Source organism: Carya illinoinensis, chromosome 1 (genome assembly GCF_018687715.1).
Source record: "Carya illinoinensis cultivar Pawnee chromosome 1, C.illinoinensisPawnee_v1, whole genome shotgun sequence".
NCBI lineage: Eukaryota > Viridiplantae > Streptophyta > Magnoliopsida > Fagales > Juglandaceae > Carya > Carya illinoinensis.
The window spans coordinates 39,788,229-39,804,011 of record NC_056752.1 but is presented as its reverse complement, the minus strand read 5'-3'; the positions used below and the strand labels follow the sequence as shown (position 1 = coordinate 39,804,011).

At 37.5% G+C, this 15,783-nt stretch overlaps 1 protein-coding gene across 1 annotated transcript; it reads right to left on the bottom strand.

The window, feature by feature from the left end:
- Positions 1-1,507: 1,507 nt before the first annotated feature.
- LOC122302663 lies at positions 1,508-2,085 on the bottom strand. Its single transcript, XM_043114049.1, has 2 exons — positions 1,740-2,085; positions 1,508-1,654 (listed from the first exon to the last, which is right to left on the bottom strand). Exons 1-2 carry the CDS (start codon positions 2,055-2,057, stop codon positions 1,637-1,639), a joined length of 336 nt encoding a protein of 111 aa, XP_042969983.1. The 5' UTR covers positions 2,058-2,085; the 3' UTR covers positions 1,508-1,636.
- Between the last annotated feature and the right edge of the window lie 13,698 nt (positions 2,086-15,783).

Below are 15,783 nucleotides of genomic sequence, written 5' to 3'. Positions count from 1 at the left end.
TTACGCCCTGTCGGTAGATCAACCAGATCCCAGACCTGGTTAGTCTTCATAGACTCAATTTCATCATTAAGAGCTTTCATCCACTCATCTTTAGTAGAAGATGAGAGAGCCTCATGAATTGTCCTAGGCTCATCATCATCATGCGGAGCTACCATAAAAGCTTCCCCTTCAATCTCAAAACGACGACGGGGAATACTTTCACGTGTGCTTCTACGCGGCTGAGGTTGTTGTGATTGATTGACAAGCGGTGTGCTCCCACTCGGATTTAAGTCCCTTTTATCATTTGTAGGAGCTTGAAGAATTTCTTCCTCATTCTCAACTAAATTCCTTGGAGCACTTTCCTCTTGTTCCACAATCTCATGAAGTTCTAAACTCCTGTCAACCTCACCTCTACTTGGAAATTCATTTTCAATGAAGTCCACATCTCGTGATTCAATCTCAGTTACACTTCCATCAGTTTGTTCACCTATTAACACATACCCTTTAGAGTGTTCTGAGTACCTTATAAAGATACACTTCTTCCCTCTAGGGCCTAATTTCCCATACTTATGAGAAAGATCATGAACAAAACCCGTTGAACCCCATGGCCGCAAGTTACTCAAATTGGGTTTCTCGCCGGTCCATAGTTCATATGGAGTGGAAGTTACTGATTTGGAGGGCACTCGGTTAAGAATGTAGGCAGCAGTCAAAAGTGCATCCCCCCAAAAAGAAATTGGTAGGTTTGCTTGCGCCATCATTGACCTAACCATCTCAAGCAGTGTTCGATTTCTCCTTTCCGCCACGCCATTTTGCTGTGGCGTACTTGGCATCGTTAACTGTCTTTTGATTCCTTTTTCATCACAGAGCCTTTTAAATTGCTCAGAGAGATATTCTCGTCCTCGGTCAGTTCTTAGAGTTTTTAAACTCTTATCTACTTGATTCTCAACCATTCTTAGATATCGCCTAAAACATTCCAATGCTTCAGACTTATGGGAGATTAAGTAGATATGACCGTAACGTGAAAAATCATCTATAAAAGTGATGAAGTAGACACCTCCGTGTCTTGCCCTCATACTCATTGGACCACAGATGTCTGAGTGAACTAATTGCAGTGGAAAAGATGCCCTAGTGGCTTTTCCAAACGGTTTTCTCTTAGCTTTTCCCATTAGACAATGTTCACACGTGGGCAAGATGACCTTAGCGAGATTGCCTATTAGGCCTTCTCTAACTAATCGAGTCATTCTATCTTGCCCTATATGGCCAAGCCTAGCATGCCATGTGTATGAATCCAAATTATCAATAGATGAAGAAAGAAAAGCAATAGATTCATTTATATTAGAATAAACCAAATCCAATATCATAAAACCGTCTTGAAGAAAAGCATTGCCATAAAACACATGGCCCAAATGAAAGGAAACATAATTGTTTTAAAAAACAATCCGAAAACCAAGTTTTAATAGAGTGACAACTGAAAGTAAGTTTCGTCGGATCTCGGGAGCGTATAGCACATTGTGGAGAAAAAGAGTGCGGCCACCCCGCAAGTCCAGCTTGTAGGTACCAAGTCCCAGTACCTCCACGCTAGCTCCATTCCCCACCTTGATATCACGGCTCCCAGTTGGAATCCAGCTATACTCCACAAATCCGACTCTATCTCGCGCTATGTGCTCGGTCGCTCCTGAATCAACAGTCCACAAAGGATAGGAGTCAGCAACCATCACATGGCTAGTTACAAAAACAATGCGAGAAAAGTCAGAGTGTACCTTCTTCGGCTCAGTGCAGTCACGAGCGAAGTGGCCAATTTTTCTGCAGTTGAAGCACTCTAATTTTGACTTGTTTTTCCCGCGCTTGCCCCTCTTGGTGCGCTGAGAAGTTCCTGACACTTTTTTAATATGTCCAGCAGCCACTCCATTCTTGGACTTTTTGCACTTAGGCCTTGATGCCTTGCGCGAACCAGCATTAGCCACATAGGCCGTATGATTGGGCTTAGTAGCCTCTAGGCGCTCAGCCTCCAATTCCAAATGACGCGAGACATCATCAAAGTCTTTGATATTCTCGTTATGCGTCAAATTCTGGCTCATGTTCTCCCAAGAATTCGGTAGTGATCTTATCACTGCCTGTACTTGCTGTTCATCTGTCAGGTTGTTTCCTGCCGACCTAAGTTCGCGGATCATAGTTGACATAGCCCTAAGATGCTGCTTCATCGTATGGTCAGAGCGCATCTTATAGGAGTCGAACCTCATGGTTAATCCACGCAACCTAGTGGCTGAAGTCCCACCAAACTTCAACTTCAAAGCCTCCCACATGCTTTGGGCAGTGTCATAGACCTCGAACTCACACATTAGATCATTGTGCATGCTGCTTAACATAATTATGCGCGCGCACCGATTTTTCTTAGCCCATTGGGTATAGGCTTGTTGATCTATCTTGTGTTGTTCTGAGTTCTCTTCCTCAGGCATAGTAAGGGTGTGAGATAAGGCCTCCAAGACCTCTTGCTCATCTAAGACATATTGAATCTTGCGATGCCATATGTCATAGTTTTCCCCATCTAATTTCTCCCCTTTGTTTAAGTCGGCAACAATATTTTTGGATGCCATTTCACTACAATACGCAAAGAAGGGATATTACTCACACACCTAAGAAATCTGCCGCGTCCTTTCAAGTTAGAAAAAGAATAATTTAGACATGTCGCAAGATCTAAAAATTGCTAGGCTTCATAATCATCTCTTGCGCCACAATATCCAATTATTAGATTTCTAACTCAATTCCCGCGCAAATTTTAAAAAAACGAATATGGGAGAATTTATCATCATAAATCTCAACCATACTCCCACTATCTTAAGTAGTCATCTAGGCCTAGTCATATGTAAAGACATAACCTACTAAAACCGCAGTAACCTTTTGGGCCAGTCTACAAGGACAGCTACCCAGACCATAGTAACCTGTTGGGCCAGTCTACAAAGACAGCCAGACTACAGCAACCTGTTGGGCCAGTCTACAAAGATGGTTCATATGAGACCATTACAGTCCATTTTTCTTGTCCCATCGGTGCATTTACAGTTCTTACTGGGGCCACTGTAGTCCTTTTGGCTATGCAGTGCATTTACAGTTCTTACTGGGGTCACCATGGTCTTTTGGCTATACAATGCATTTACAGTTCTTACTGGGGTCACTGCAATTCTTTCAGCCTATCATTCACATTGACAATTCTAACTAAGACTACTTAGTGGGATTTTCTATTTTATCACTAAAAGAAATAAAGACTAATGTCTAAACATTCAAGTCTAACATTCATAGATGATAAAATAATCATATTTCCACATGTTCAATATACACATACATGTTATCACATTTAATTCTAAAAAATTAAATAAAAGATCACATGTATTATGACATTATGAATAAAAAAAATAGCATGAAAATAAACAAATATTCACATGTTATCACATTTAATCTATAACATTAAATAAAAGATCACATGTAATATAACAATATATCTAAGCATATATTGAATCATGCCAAAATTTTTTTTTTTATTATTATTTAACAAAAAACTATTATAAAAATATTTAAAACCCCCACCTAAACCAAAGAATATTCGCAGCCCAGTGGTGCGCCCTCTCCTTAGTATAGTGGTAGGTCTTGGGTTCAAAACCCATTGTGCCACTTTTTCCGGTTTTTAATAAAAAAAAACTTACAAAAAAAAACACTGGGCTTAAAAGCCCAACCTCTTTTTTTTTTTTTTTTTTTTTTTTTTTTTAATAAAAACATTGTGGGCCGAAGGGCCCAAGCCCATGCAACAAAAAACAGTGGGCCGAAGGGCCCAAGCCCATGCAACAAAAACAGATGACAGTGGTCATCTTCATCCTCCAGCAGTTACTGTTCACGTGAACAGTAACTGCAAAACCAGTAAAACACAACCGCCGTTTCAGGAGGTTACCGGCCCCTCTGTTTGTCGGAAAGAACCTCCGGAGGAGGCTGGGTGCTGCCGCAGCACCTTGGGAGGTGCTTGCAGCACCTGGGTGGTGCACGCAGCACCTCACTGGTGCGCGCAGCACCACGTTGGTGCTGGCAGCACCTGGGTGGTGCGCGCAGCACCACGTTGGTGCTGGTAGCACCACGGTGGTGCTTGCAGCACCCCTCTGGTGTGCACAGCACCGAGGCGGTGCTTGTAGCACCACTGGGTGCCTCCACGGTGCACCATGCACCGTGGGCTCCAGTCGGTGCATGCGGCACCGTGGTGCGCGCAGCACCATTGCAGGGGTGCCGCGCAGCACCATTGCAGGGGTGCCGCGCAGCACCCTACGATGCGCGCTGCACCACCATGCTCAGGTGGTGCGCGCCGCACCACCAGGTGGAGGAGTGGTGCGCGCTGCACCACCGCGTAAGGGTGGTGAGCGCTGCACCACTGTAGCGGCTTCAGCCAAATAAAAAAAAACTTTTTTTTTTTTTTTTAACTGCAACACCACATGTGTGCAAAAAAAAAACCACAATTTACATGCATATTCCAAAAAGAAATTGGAAGCAATTATAGTACATGCTCTGATACCAATGTTAGAATGCACAACGGAAAGTACCTCAGGCTTAGCTTAAAGAAATGCTCCACAAGTTTCTCCAGCGCGACAAAAAACCAAGCGTTTTCTCTTAGTGGTAAAGTGTACTACGTGGTTATAAAACTAGAGTAACACTTAATAAATCCACAGCCTATAAACTATTTCAAGAGAGAACAAGTGAGAGAGAGATTTTCACTATTGTGATTGGTGCATCGATATCAAAAGGAGGGGGGCTATATAGGCTGGCCTTAAAGGCCAGCCTTCAATACGCTGGAAACGCATGGCTTAAAGCCATGCGTTTACCGGCTGTGTAACGCATGGCTTTAAGCCATGCGTTATAACGCATGCAGCAAAAAGGGGGGGTCTGCCCGTGTGGGCGCCCCCTCCATTTAACATATGTGTACAATACTTGTGTAATTGTAATACGAGGAGTAGTTTCATAGATGCTTTGGATTTGTCTCCAAGATCTAGGAGGTTTTATTATCCATAATTTAAAGGCGAGCGAGCAGTCCCATTAATTTCTTGGAAGCTTGTTTTTGTTGCAAAAAACTATTAATTGGGAATGAAAAGTATTTTTCTATTAATTTATAAAAGTAAACTTATAAACTAATATTATTGGATGCAAGAGTTTAAATCCACTTTACAATTTGACATATATTTTTACTTTATGAATTTATTTTAATAAGATCTTTTTGTAGGCTAAACATTTCTTTTTGAAAATTGAGATTAGAAAAAAGTCTTCACATATACGGGTGAAATAGTTAAGAAATATTAATATTGGGGTAAATATATCAAAATATATTTTTGGAGAGAAAGAAATAATTTTTTCATACACTACAACAAAAGAGAGATTTTTGCGCTATTTTTTTGGGACGAAATAAAAACCATCACAAAAAAGAAGTTGTAGCGACAAAATTCAAAATTTGACTCTAAAAAATGAAGGAAGTCGTTAACCATTCGAACAGTAAGTTTTTATTCGAACGGTATAGGTAGTGACGAGAAATTTCATCTCTAATAAAACATCCATTCGAACATAATAAAATAAACATTCAAACGGATATTATATATGCCGAATAAGAAATTGGCGCATTAAGTGACTAAATTTAGTGGGATATTGACTTACTGTTCGAACAGCTTTCTACACCATTGGCAAGTAAAATAAAGAATTCGAATGGAAACTAAGTGTAGAAATATTTTTGAATATAATAAAATAAACTTTTGAATGGATATTATACAGGATCGACTGAGGAATTGGCAGGTTACGTCACTAAAGTTAGCGGGACATCTCATCACTAAACCAATCACATAAGTTTTAGTCTATCAATATAGCAAGTGTTGTCACTCACTGTGGTGTCAGAAGTACTATTTTAATTATTTGAGATAGTTAGAAGTATTAGAATACGATCTGTGCTATTAGACTCAGTCGATTAATTAGGATTTTATGACGCAATAAGTCTATTTTCATTTTTCGGATAAAACGCGTGTTTGAAACTACATTTTTATTTTTAGGGGCACTTTGGGGTTGAATTTCAGTAAATGAACTTTATTGTACGTTTATATAAATATTTAGGATTTTTTAGTACAAAGTTTCTTGTTAACTTTTACAGAGTAAATAGTAATCTTGATAAGCGCACTAAGTGTAGTATTTTCAAAATCACAATGTGGAATGTTCACATTAGGTTAGAGAAGTTTTATTTGGATAATTGGTAAGATTTTAGTCACATAGTGAATAGTATTAGACACTTGATACCATGAGGAACATTTGATGGATTTTGAAGGAATCAAGGAGCGAGATCATGCCATTTAAGCAAAACTCTATTCCATCCGACCAATTAAATTGTGCCAACTAAAGAGGATTTTCATCATAGTAAAATCCTATATGGTTGGAATCCAACTAAAAATCTAAAAGCATGGTTGAAACCAAAATCCTAAACGATTTTATACGAACTCTAAAGTTGACCTCTAAACCCTAACTGAATCAGTTTCTAGCATTGTGTTTAATCACTTAATTAAATCAGCTCCACATGCTTTTAATCCTTCAAATTTATGTTATGACATCATTATCCAACATTTTTAACCCAAGCTATCTTAAAACCCGAAATTGAAGTCTAGTTGGTTAAGATCCACGAATTTGGCCACCTTAGTATTGTTTCTTGGCTAAGTAATTGCACCCCCACATGGCTGATCAAATTTGCTCAAAAGGACCTAGAGAGTACTAGAAGTGAAGGGCTACAAGGCCACCTCACTCTTGCACTTCTATGAGACACCTAAGAGGAAATATCTTGGACTCGTTTTTGAATATTGAATTGGGTAGGAAAGACTAACACTCAAACTTCATTTCAGACTTATCATCTTCCATAACTTGTGCAAGAAGCCCTCCAGCCCACTTTCAATGCAAACCATCTATTCTTTCCACTTTTCTTTGAAAGAACACAAAGATACTCTCGGGTAGCTTTTCTGAGTTCTTTTGTATGCTTGACTTAAAGCTTTTGTAAGTGTTTTCTCACAAAATTTTCTTCATGGATGCCCGCCTATTGTGGCAGGGAGGATACCCACCTATTATAACAGGAAGGATATTGATGGGCCCCAAGCTGGACCAAGTCGTAAGGATCAATTATAAGATTAAGAGTCAAGAAGATCAAAGAAGCAATGCAAGGATTGGTGCAATCCAATTGGGATAAAGCTAGCAAGAGCCAGGACCAGTTTTGATCCACTTGATCCAAGTTATGGAAGACATTATTGAAATTGATCAATTCTATTCATTGTGAGTTGAGTTTATCTCCTCTTGTTCTTGATTGAACGTTTGAACTTATCAAAGGTAAATCACAACCTTTGTGGCGTTTCTCCTTTGTAATCTGGGTTCTTGAGATGGGATTTCAACGGGTCTAGATTTTTATATAATCTAGGTTCTTGAAACGAGATCTCAACGGGTCTAGATTCCTCCATCCATAGACTTGAATCTGGCTTTCTTGGACTTGTTTTCCAATATTGTTGTTGGGTTTCAAAGCGAGTTGATTGGAGTTCACATCATTTGGTATTCAGAGTAAGGTTTCCAATCAGGTCTGATTCTATCTTTTTATTTATTGTATCGTTAATTCTAGGGTTTCAATGTTTTAGGATTGCCAAAAAAAAAAAAAAAACAAAAATTTGTTTTTCCTAGGGCTGCCAAAATTTGCACCATCTAGGGTTTGAAATTTCTAGGGTTTCATTGATTTCCTTCTATTTTCTTGTCAATTTGTATGTGATTGAATTCAATTGTTTGATTATCACAATTGAACATTTCTGTTTGTGGTTGAATTGTTGAGAAAAGAAAAAGAAAAAAAAAAGGAAAGGAAAAGAAAAGAAAAGAAAAGAAAAGAAAGGAAAAGAAAAGAAAAGAAAAAGAAAGGAAAAAAAAATTAGAAAAAAAGGGCAAAAAAATCATAAAAAAAAAAGAAGATAAAGAAAATGATTTTGGGTATAATTGTTTGAAATACTTTGCCATATGAAATTGAGTAGTTTGGCAATGATTGAGCGTTATCTTTAAAGGGGATGAATACATCTATCTAGTTGGTATCTTGTCTTATAGTTATCATTCCATTCCAATAATTTTCTTAATTCCCTTGTCGTTTTATTCCTTCCGTGTTTCTCTTGTTCTTGTTTCTATGACCTAATTATTAGTTGGGATAAAACAAAGTTGTATTGTGTCGATTTAGTTCAATTAGTTTTGAAAGAACTTGAGTGGGAAAACTCTTGAGGTAAAAGGCAAGAGAGTGTGAGATCATTATCGGGAAAAATCCAATTAAGAGTGAAACACGAGTGGAGTTAGGACTGTTCATGCGGGCCGGATTTAACCTAGCTCTGACCGGAACCCAAAAAACTGGAGTTCCGGTTATGGGTTTTGGCTCGGATCAAATCCGGGCCGGAACCCGTATTAGACAAACCGGATTTATCCGGTCCGGACCCGGGTATGAAACTCGGGTTCCGTATTAGTAACCCGGTGTAACCGGGTTTGTATAAAACGAAAAAAAAAACTTGTCTCCCCTGGATCCTGACCCCCCTCTCTCTCTCTCTCTCTCTCTCTCTCTCTCTCTCTCATGCAGAACCTACCCATGAAACCCTAGCCGCCGCTCTGCCTCAGGGTTCCTTGTCTCCAAGATCTCGATGGTTCACTATCCCCCAAGCCCCATTTGAGTTTTGAAGAAAAACTATTGTTCAAGCTTCGGCAGCCTTCAACAGCACGGCTGGGTCGTACGCGCTGCTGGGATCCAAGGTACCTGGGGTTATCGGGACATCGGCGTGGTTGATTGCCTGAGAAGGCCGGGGCCTTGATTTTTAGGGAAAGCTAGTCTTACGGAGTGGTCAGTATATTATGTGTTTTCTTTCTCGTTCATTTTTCTTTTATTTTTCCGTCCAAACAAACAGAGCTTAATAATAGTTATGGAAAAATAAATGCAGAATCCATATATGGAATGGGGAGACCCTAGCCTCCTGCAGCTCAACTTTTGGGTAAGATTTTGTTCATCACAAATATGTGTGTGTGTGTGTGTGTTTTTTTTTTTAATTTTAAATTTCTGGTTGGATCTATGTTTATATTCTTCTCATATTATAGTTGGATCTATGTTTCCGTTCTTCTCAGTTCTCACATGATACGGGTTTTGAACAAGTCTTATGTGGATATAAGTAATAGTTTCGATCTGACCCTAACATGTAATTATTTTGTGAATGTCCCATTCGGTCACTAAACAAGCATCAACATCAAAAAAATAGAACCCATGTTTTTCATGATCTATGTTTGCATTGTTTTAATTTAATCTTTGAATCTTTCAAGGCTTGCTAGTTCAGAATGGTGTGGTCAACATGGAAGAAGGCTGATTTCCACATATTTTTAGATTTGATTTCTAGAAGTAGTTTTGTCGAAAGCATTTAGCAGTCCATATTATGCTCAGTGAAGAAGCATCACAATAGAGAGCATGATGCAATTTCTTGGAGAGAGACTAGAAGTAGTTTTGTCTAAAGCCATTCATGAGAACTATAATCTAAAGGTGTTAACTGGTGCTATATTCTTCATTAATCATACAAAAATCTGACCTAAGATGGAATATTTGTGTTTATATGCCTAGTGAGCTTTTTGAACATTGATCTTTTCAATATTGTTTAACAGAATATAGATCAAATGAGAAATTCCTTTTGAGTCATGTCCATATTTAGGAGAAATTGTCAGAATTTGGGTACCTGCTATTCCTTTTGAGTCATATTTATCCTTCTTACTGATTGGGATGTCTTTGCAGCTGTGAGGGCTCTGTTTTTTATCCCTTGGGTATCGACTCAGATGTATCTTCTGGTCTAAATGCAGTCTGGGATAGTTTCCTATGTTTGTTTTCTCAAACATTTGAGAGCACCTCTAGTACAAAAAAGGAGAGACCTACCTCTGCTCGAGGAGTGGTAGGTTTGTCTCTTGACTTGCAAATTTTTTTCAAAGTCTTCAGTATACTCGATATGCTTTGATTGGGTTTGCCATTGTACAGGTGAGGAACTTCACTTAACTTGAATGAAGAAAGTTGAAAAAGAGCTTACCGTTATGCTGAGTAATTGATTTGGGTCTTTTAATTTATAACAAATGGAACCAAACTCTTTTTAAAGGTTTAAAGGTTCCTATCAACGTTTTGAAACTACATCTTTCTCTGTACTATTATTGGACTTCTGAAAAGCAATGTCAATTTTTATAGTCCTTTGGGTGTAGAGTAGCAGGAATGTTCTTACCAAATTAGTTCCTGTTTTTTGTTGTGTATTGGAGTTTAATTAAAGCAATGTATGTGTTTTGTAATATTCTAAGCAAATCAGTTCAAACAATGTAATATGTAGTGGATTTTTTTTTTTCTTTTTAGGTTAATTAGTTGTTTAAAGTGTTAGCTTATATGTATGTGTTAACTATAATTAGTTGATATTTTTTATCATCATGGACAAAATGATATAAAATATAAGCTTTTATATAACAAAAAAAAAATTTGCATTCAACAATATTTCTTGAAAAAATTTCAATAAAATATTGGATATTTTTATAAACATCTTTTAAACATAAAAAATTAATAACAGGATGAAATTAGTTATTAAAAAAAAAAAATCTCGGGTTTTATCCGGAACTCGGATTTCCGGGTTTTAAAAACCCGGATCAATCCGGGTTTCAGACCGGGTCATAACCTGGATATATCCGGGCCGAAACCTGGCCCGTCACTACAAGAAATTTGATCTTTTACAGCGATTTAGATTTTGTTGCAATTAAAATCTCTGTAATAGGCATCTTTTTGCAACAAAATTCAACTCGTTGTAGTGTTTTAATATCGATATGTGATTTAAAGGCGGAGGTCTCTGGATTTTTTTTTTTTGCAGCGATATTTTTATTTATAGCGGCGAAAATATGCGTTGTAAGAAGTAAAAAATTGTTGCAGCAAGTTAGCCTCGTTGGTATTGGGTCAGGGGCGCGAAATCACATGAAACCTTTCAATTTTTCCCCTTGAAATCATACCCAGTTTGTTACCCCATTCTCCCCTTCTCCACTTCGACGTTCTTGCCCATTTCTCCTACCTTCAATCCCAATCCACTCACTTGATACACACGGCTTGGATAACCTCCATTGTCGACTACTTCCCAAACCCTAGATTCTCCTCCACTTCATTTTCCTTCTGCGGAAGCTAGGGTCGTTGTTTCCTCCCCATGCGAGCTCTGTTCCTCCATCATTACTATCTGAGTGATTTTCTCAACGATTTCTTTATGTGTTATGGTCCTAGCAAGTAAATCATTTTTGTCTGTCAATTTGAGGAGCCAGGAACTACGTAGCCCTTACAATCCCTTGACTTAGGTGTGTAACATTTTGTATCAGAGGTTGAAGTTGTCGAGCGAGACTCTTGGGCATACCTTCCGTCACCACAGGTATCTCTATGAAAATATTGGTCTCTCTCTCCCCCTTCATCCGCGCTCGTTTCTTTAAAAAATTGTAGCTTTTTGTTTGTAGACTATTGATAGATTTTTGAATCTGAAAGCATCTCCTTTTTTGCACGATTTTTCTTTTTTTTTATATATATATCTGCATTTTGGCTATGTGTTGATGTGGGTATTTGATGTTCATAATTTTTGGGTTATAGTTTTAAGTTGTGTGTCCTCTGATTGAATGCGTTTTGCTTGAAATCCCTACTTTGTCTCTTTATCCATCGAGAATGCAACTGGAATGTATATAGAAAATTGATCAATTTACCCCCACAACAGACTGCATGTACTCGCTTTGTGAAAAAAAGTTTGTAATGTTTCATAAATTAAGGTTTAAATTAGGTATAATCACTTTAAAAATAAAAGAAATTAACCATTAAAATCCTAAAAATGGGATGGGCAAATAATTTTTTTTTGAAAACATTCCTTATATTGCTCATAAATTCAATGCAAATTAGCAATACAACTTGGGATTTCTTCAAGCACAGCCCTCATCTAACTCCAGCCTGCTCTTTGCTAAACAATGAGCTTCTTTGTTAGTTGATCTGCCGGTGTGCAAAATCTTCCAGGGTTCACATCTGGACAGAGACTCCTTAACATCTGAGATGATCATGCCAGCTTGACTCCAGTTCTCGCATACCCCACTTAATCTCATTTACTACATTGAGTGCATCACCTTCTAGGATGATTCTTTTTAATCCCCTATCTAGGCCTAGTAAAACTGCGTGAAGGGCAGCATGTGCTTCTGCTAGATGCGGGTCAGGGAAGAGTGACTAATTCACATCTTTAATTTCTTATGATGTATTTTGATGTTCCTGCCAAATGATTAATATTTTCATGTAAATATTTATTGGGTTAGTGATATGAGTTTTTATATGCATGCTCCATTTTATATATTTGATATACATTTTTTTAATAGTTGTGGTAATGATTATGCATAATAAACTATTTAAATTAATAGTTTTCAGCCATGCTATAACGGTCCGCGCAATGGGAGGGTTATAGGCTTGTTATGAATAATACTTGTGCTTTTAAAACTATAGTGCAAACAAATCTTTCAGATTTGTCTCTCTCTTAAGTCCATATGTACATGGTGTAATCGAGTTGAGTTCAAGTGTGTATGTAGGGGTTGGTCAAGTCTTATATAGCTACTTTCATTCGAACACCCCGTTGAGCTCAAGCGTTTCAGAGTACTTAATTGGCATGCTCACAAATAAATCACCTAATAATTGGCTTTAGAGGTTTAAGATTAATACACTAGTTATTGACATTGCAGGGTAGGCAAGGGATTGTTAGGATAAATTTCTAGGGGCATAATCCTTTTCTATGATAAGAATGAGAAAGAAAATGGTGGTTATCTCTGTGCTAAATCCCACTCGTGTGAGGAAATCAAGTTATGCACTGAGATGTGTAATGAAAAGGTTGTGAGTATTAAAAAGCAGTCGTAGTTCCCTTTCTTACATTTCCCTTTTTTGTTTTTAACTTTCTTTTAAATGATCTTTGTTCTCCCTCATTCAGGATGGTGAATTGCGTCCATCGGGTTTTGAGGACTTCACATCATCTCCTAAATCACCTATTTCTCCTAAAATGCCATCCCTGTAGCTAGGGAAAATAGTCATGAATGTATGTCTTGGTGTTCAGTTTTTTAAGCTCTGAGCTATAGATTGCAATGTTTTATGTCTTGGCAATTAATAAATGTTTTCTATGCAATTGTTGATCGGGATTATAAAAGATGGAATGTTCTCTTTTGGTCAAACCTTGAGAATCTGTGTAGGTCCTCTAAAGGGATACCTCTCCTGTGTTTTAGCTTTACACCATTCTGATGTTACAGTCAAGCTTGATTCACAGCATAAGGTTCTTACAAGTTTGTTAATGGTGGTCTGTTCTTATTCTGTCTCATGAGGTGTGATTGTTATGACGTTTTTATTTTTAGTTTTATAAACTTGTCACTGTTATGATGTATCTTTATTTTAGCATTTTTTGGTATTCCTGCAGTTAAATGCGAGCATCTTTTTGAGGTTCGAGGGAAGAGCTGTACCATGTCTCTAAGGTTTGAGGGAAGAGGTGTACCATGTCTTTGACCATCTTTTGGTGAAGTGTTAAACTTAATGCACATGAATCTTCCATACTTATTAAATATTACTCCATAAGCATCTATTTAATTTGTGTCTAAATGGCAATGGAGGTATGTTTTCATTTTTCTGGTTTTGGTAAATTCTTCATTCACACCCAATTTTGTTATAGGATCTTCTTACTATTGGGCTTGGCTGGTTACTATTTGGCAGGCTTCCATTTGATTTGGTGAGCATAAACTTCTACTTCATTTTTTTGTTAAGTATATGAGCAATATCTTCTAATAAACCTTATTTTCCAGAAATCCCATTTGAATAAAATCTATCCATGTCTTTACGACAAACATCCGGTTTTGGATAAATGTGAGCTTACTGATCAAGGTACAAAGGGATAAAATCAATGAAGACTTAGAATATAATTATTTTCTTTGCATATATACACATATGCACTACAAGAGGCCTTGAAATTAACTAGTTTCTGGAAAATGTCTATAGATTTATACTAGATGATTGCTACTTAAAACTTAAATAGTCATTTGTTTTGCTACATAACTTATGCTTTATTTCTTGAATCAGTAAAGTAATGTATTGAAACTATAAATATCTCACTCAACCCATTAATTCACACCAACATTGACAACAAAGTCAACATATTAATCTAAAAGTAGCTAAACTAGGAAAATTTTAAGATTCAATTAATATTTGATTTAACTAATGCACCATAAACTCAGATGTACTGCAGAATGTTTCAAGTAAAATAGAGGGGAGAGGGAAGAGAAGTATTCATCATGACTCGGTTTCGAATGTGCTTCCAAGTGTAGAAGTGTCAAGTTGTATCAAGGATAAGTCCAGGATCGTATTCCACAGGGACAATGGGTTATCAAAGCGTTTGTGACATTTTTTTTTACGTAAAAGAGGTATCGAGTACAAGAGATGAAAATAAATATGAATCTATGTTTCTAAAATTATCCAAAACCAAGAGATTTAAGGAAAAAGTGTAGAAGTTGAATTAAACTTGCAAGAAGCAATAAAACAAACACTTGGGATGCAATTTTCGCCCATTTCTAATTTGAAATTGGTTTTACCTCTAAGTTCATCTTCTCTCAACCATTTTCTCATTTCAAGAGATTATGATCGGTTAAATAAACAATAAGCACACTTTTTTAGTATAATCAAGATGCTTGACAGATTTTATATCAAGTGTAAAAGTGCAAGAAAGCTATCAAAGTCTTGTTACAAGTTCAAGCATCAATCGTGCCTTCATGTCTACGACTGATCAAGTTCAAGAACATAGAATTTTAATCCTTCCCATATGTAAAATGAAATATAATCTATCAAGTTAATCATTTAAAATTCCATAATCTTGAAGAAAATCCAACCCCAAACAGTCATGAGCTACTCATTGAATCCCAAGCTAAAATTCTAGTCTATCATTTCTAAATTAACAAAATGTCTAAAAATGATAAATCCTAATATTTCAAATTGTTGTATGAAAATAAAGATAGAAGAATAAAAATAACAAGCTGAAACCAAAACTTAAAGGAAGTAAAATAAAAATGACCGAATGTGAGCAGCCCAAGCCGTCTAGTTCATGAGGTCTCAATGTAAAAGCAATACAATAAATGAAAACCAGCCTACCTTAAGGTCTAATGTCTGCAGCTCCAGCGTAAATGAAAAGAACAAAAAGAACAACAAGCCCCACTAAAAATGCCCTCCATCCGAGAACTAACAACTCCAAAACGAAAAAGGAAAGAAAGGGAAAGAAAAATCACCCAAAAAAAAAAAAACTCCTCTCTCTTCAGAAAAGCACTGCCCCACCAAGCCTATCACTATCAAGAACCAAGAAAAGAAATCCCCCTTGTGTTTCGCCGCCTCTGGAGAGTAAGTCCAAAAGCTCCTTCTAGTTCGTCAAAGACCCGTTGCAGCCTTGCACAGTTGCCTCCCCAGCTTTTACTTCAAAAAACCGAAAATAACCCCTTGCCTTCGTGCGTGTAAGTAGCAAAGAAGCCCCAAGGCCTGCTGCCTCTCACATCCGTCCATAAGGAAAAGCATAATTGCTGCATGTTCAGCGTGTGTCAGCATGGGATCAGAATAGCTGTTGAATTTGTCTTCCGTCTATAAACTCCATGTTGGGCGGCCTTCCATCTTTTGTCCCGCATGCGTACACATTTCAGAGAGAATTGGTCAACCCATGTGCTGCTGTCCAGGAATCCTTTTGA

What these genes read in the sequence shown, in the direction of transcription:
- LOC122302663 (XM_043114049.1), bottom strand. Translation starts at nt 2,057, where the DNA reads ATGAGCCAGAATTTGACGCATAACGAGAATATCAAAGACTTTGATGAT.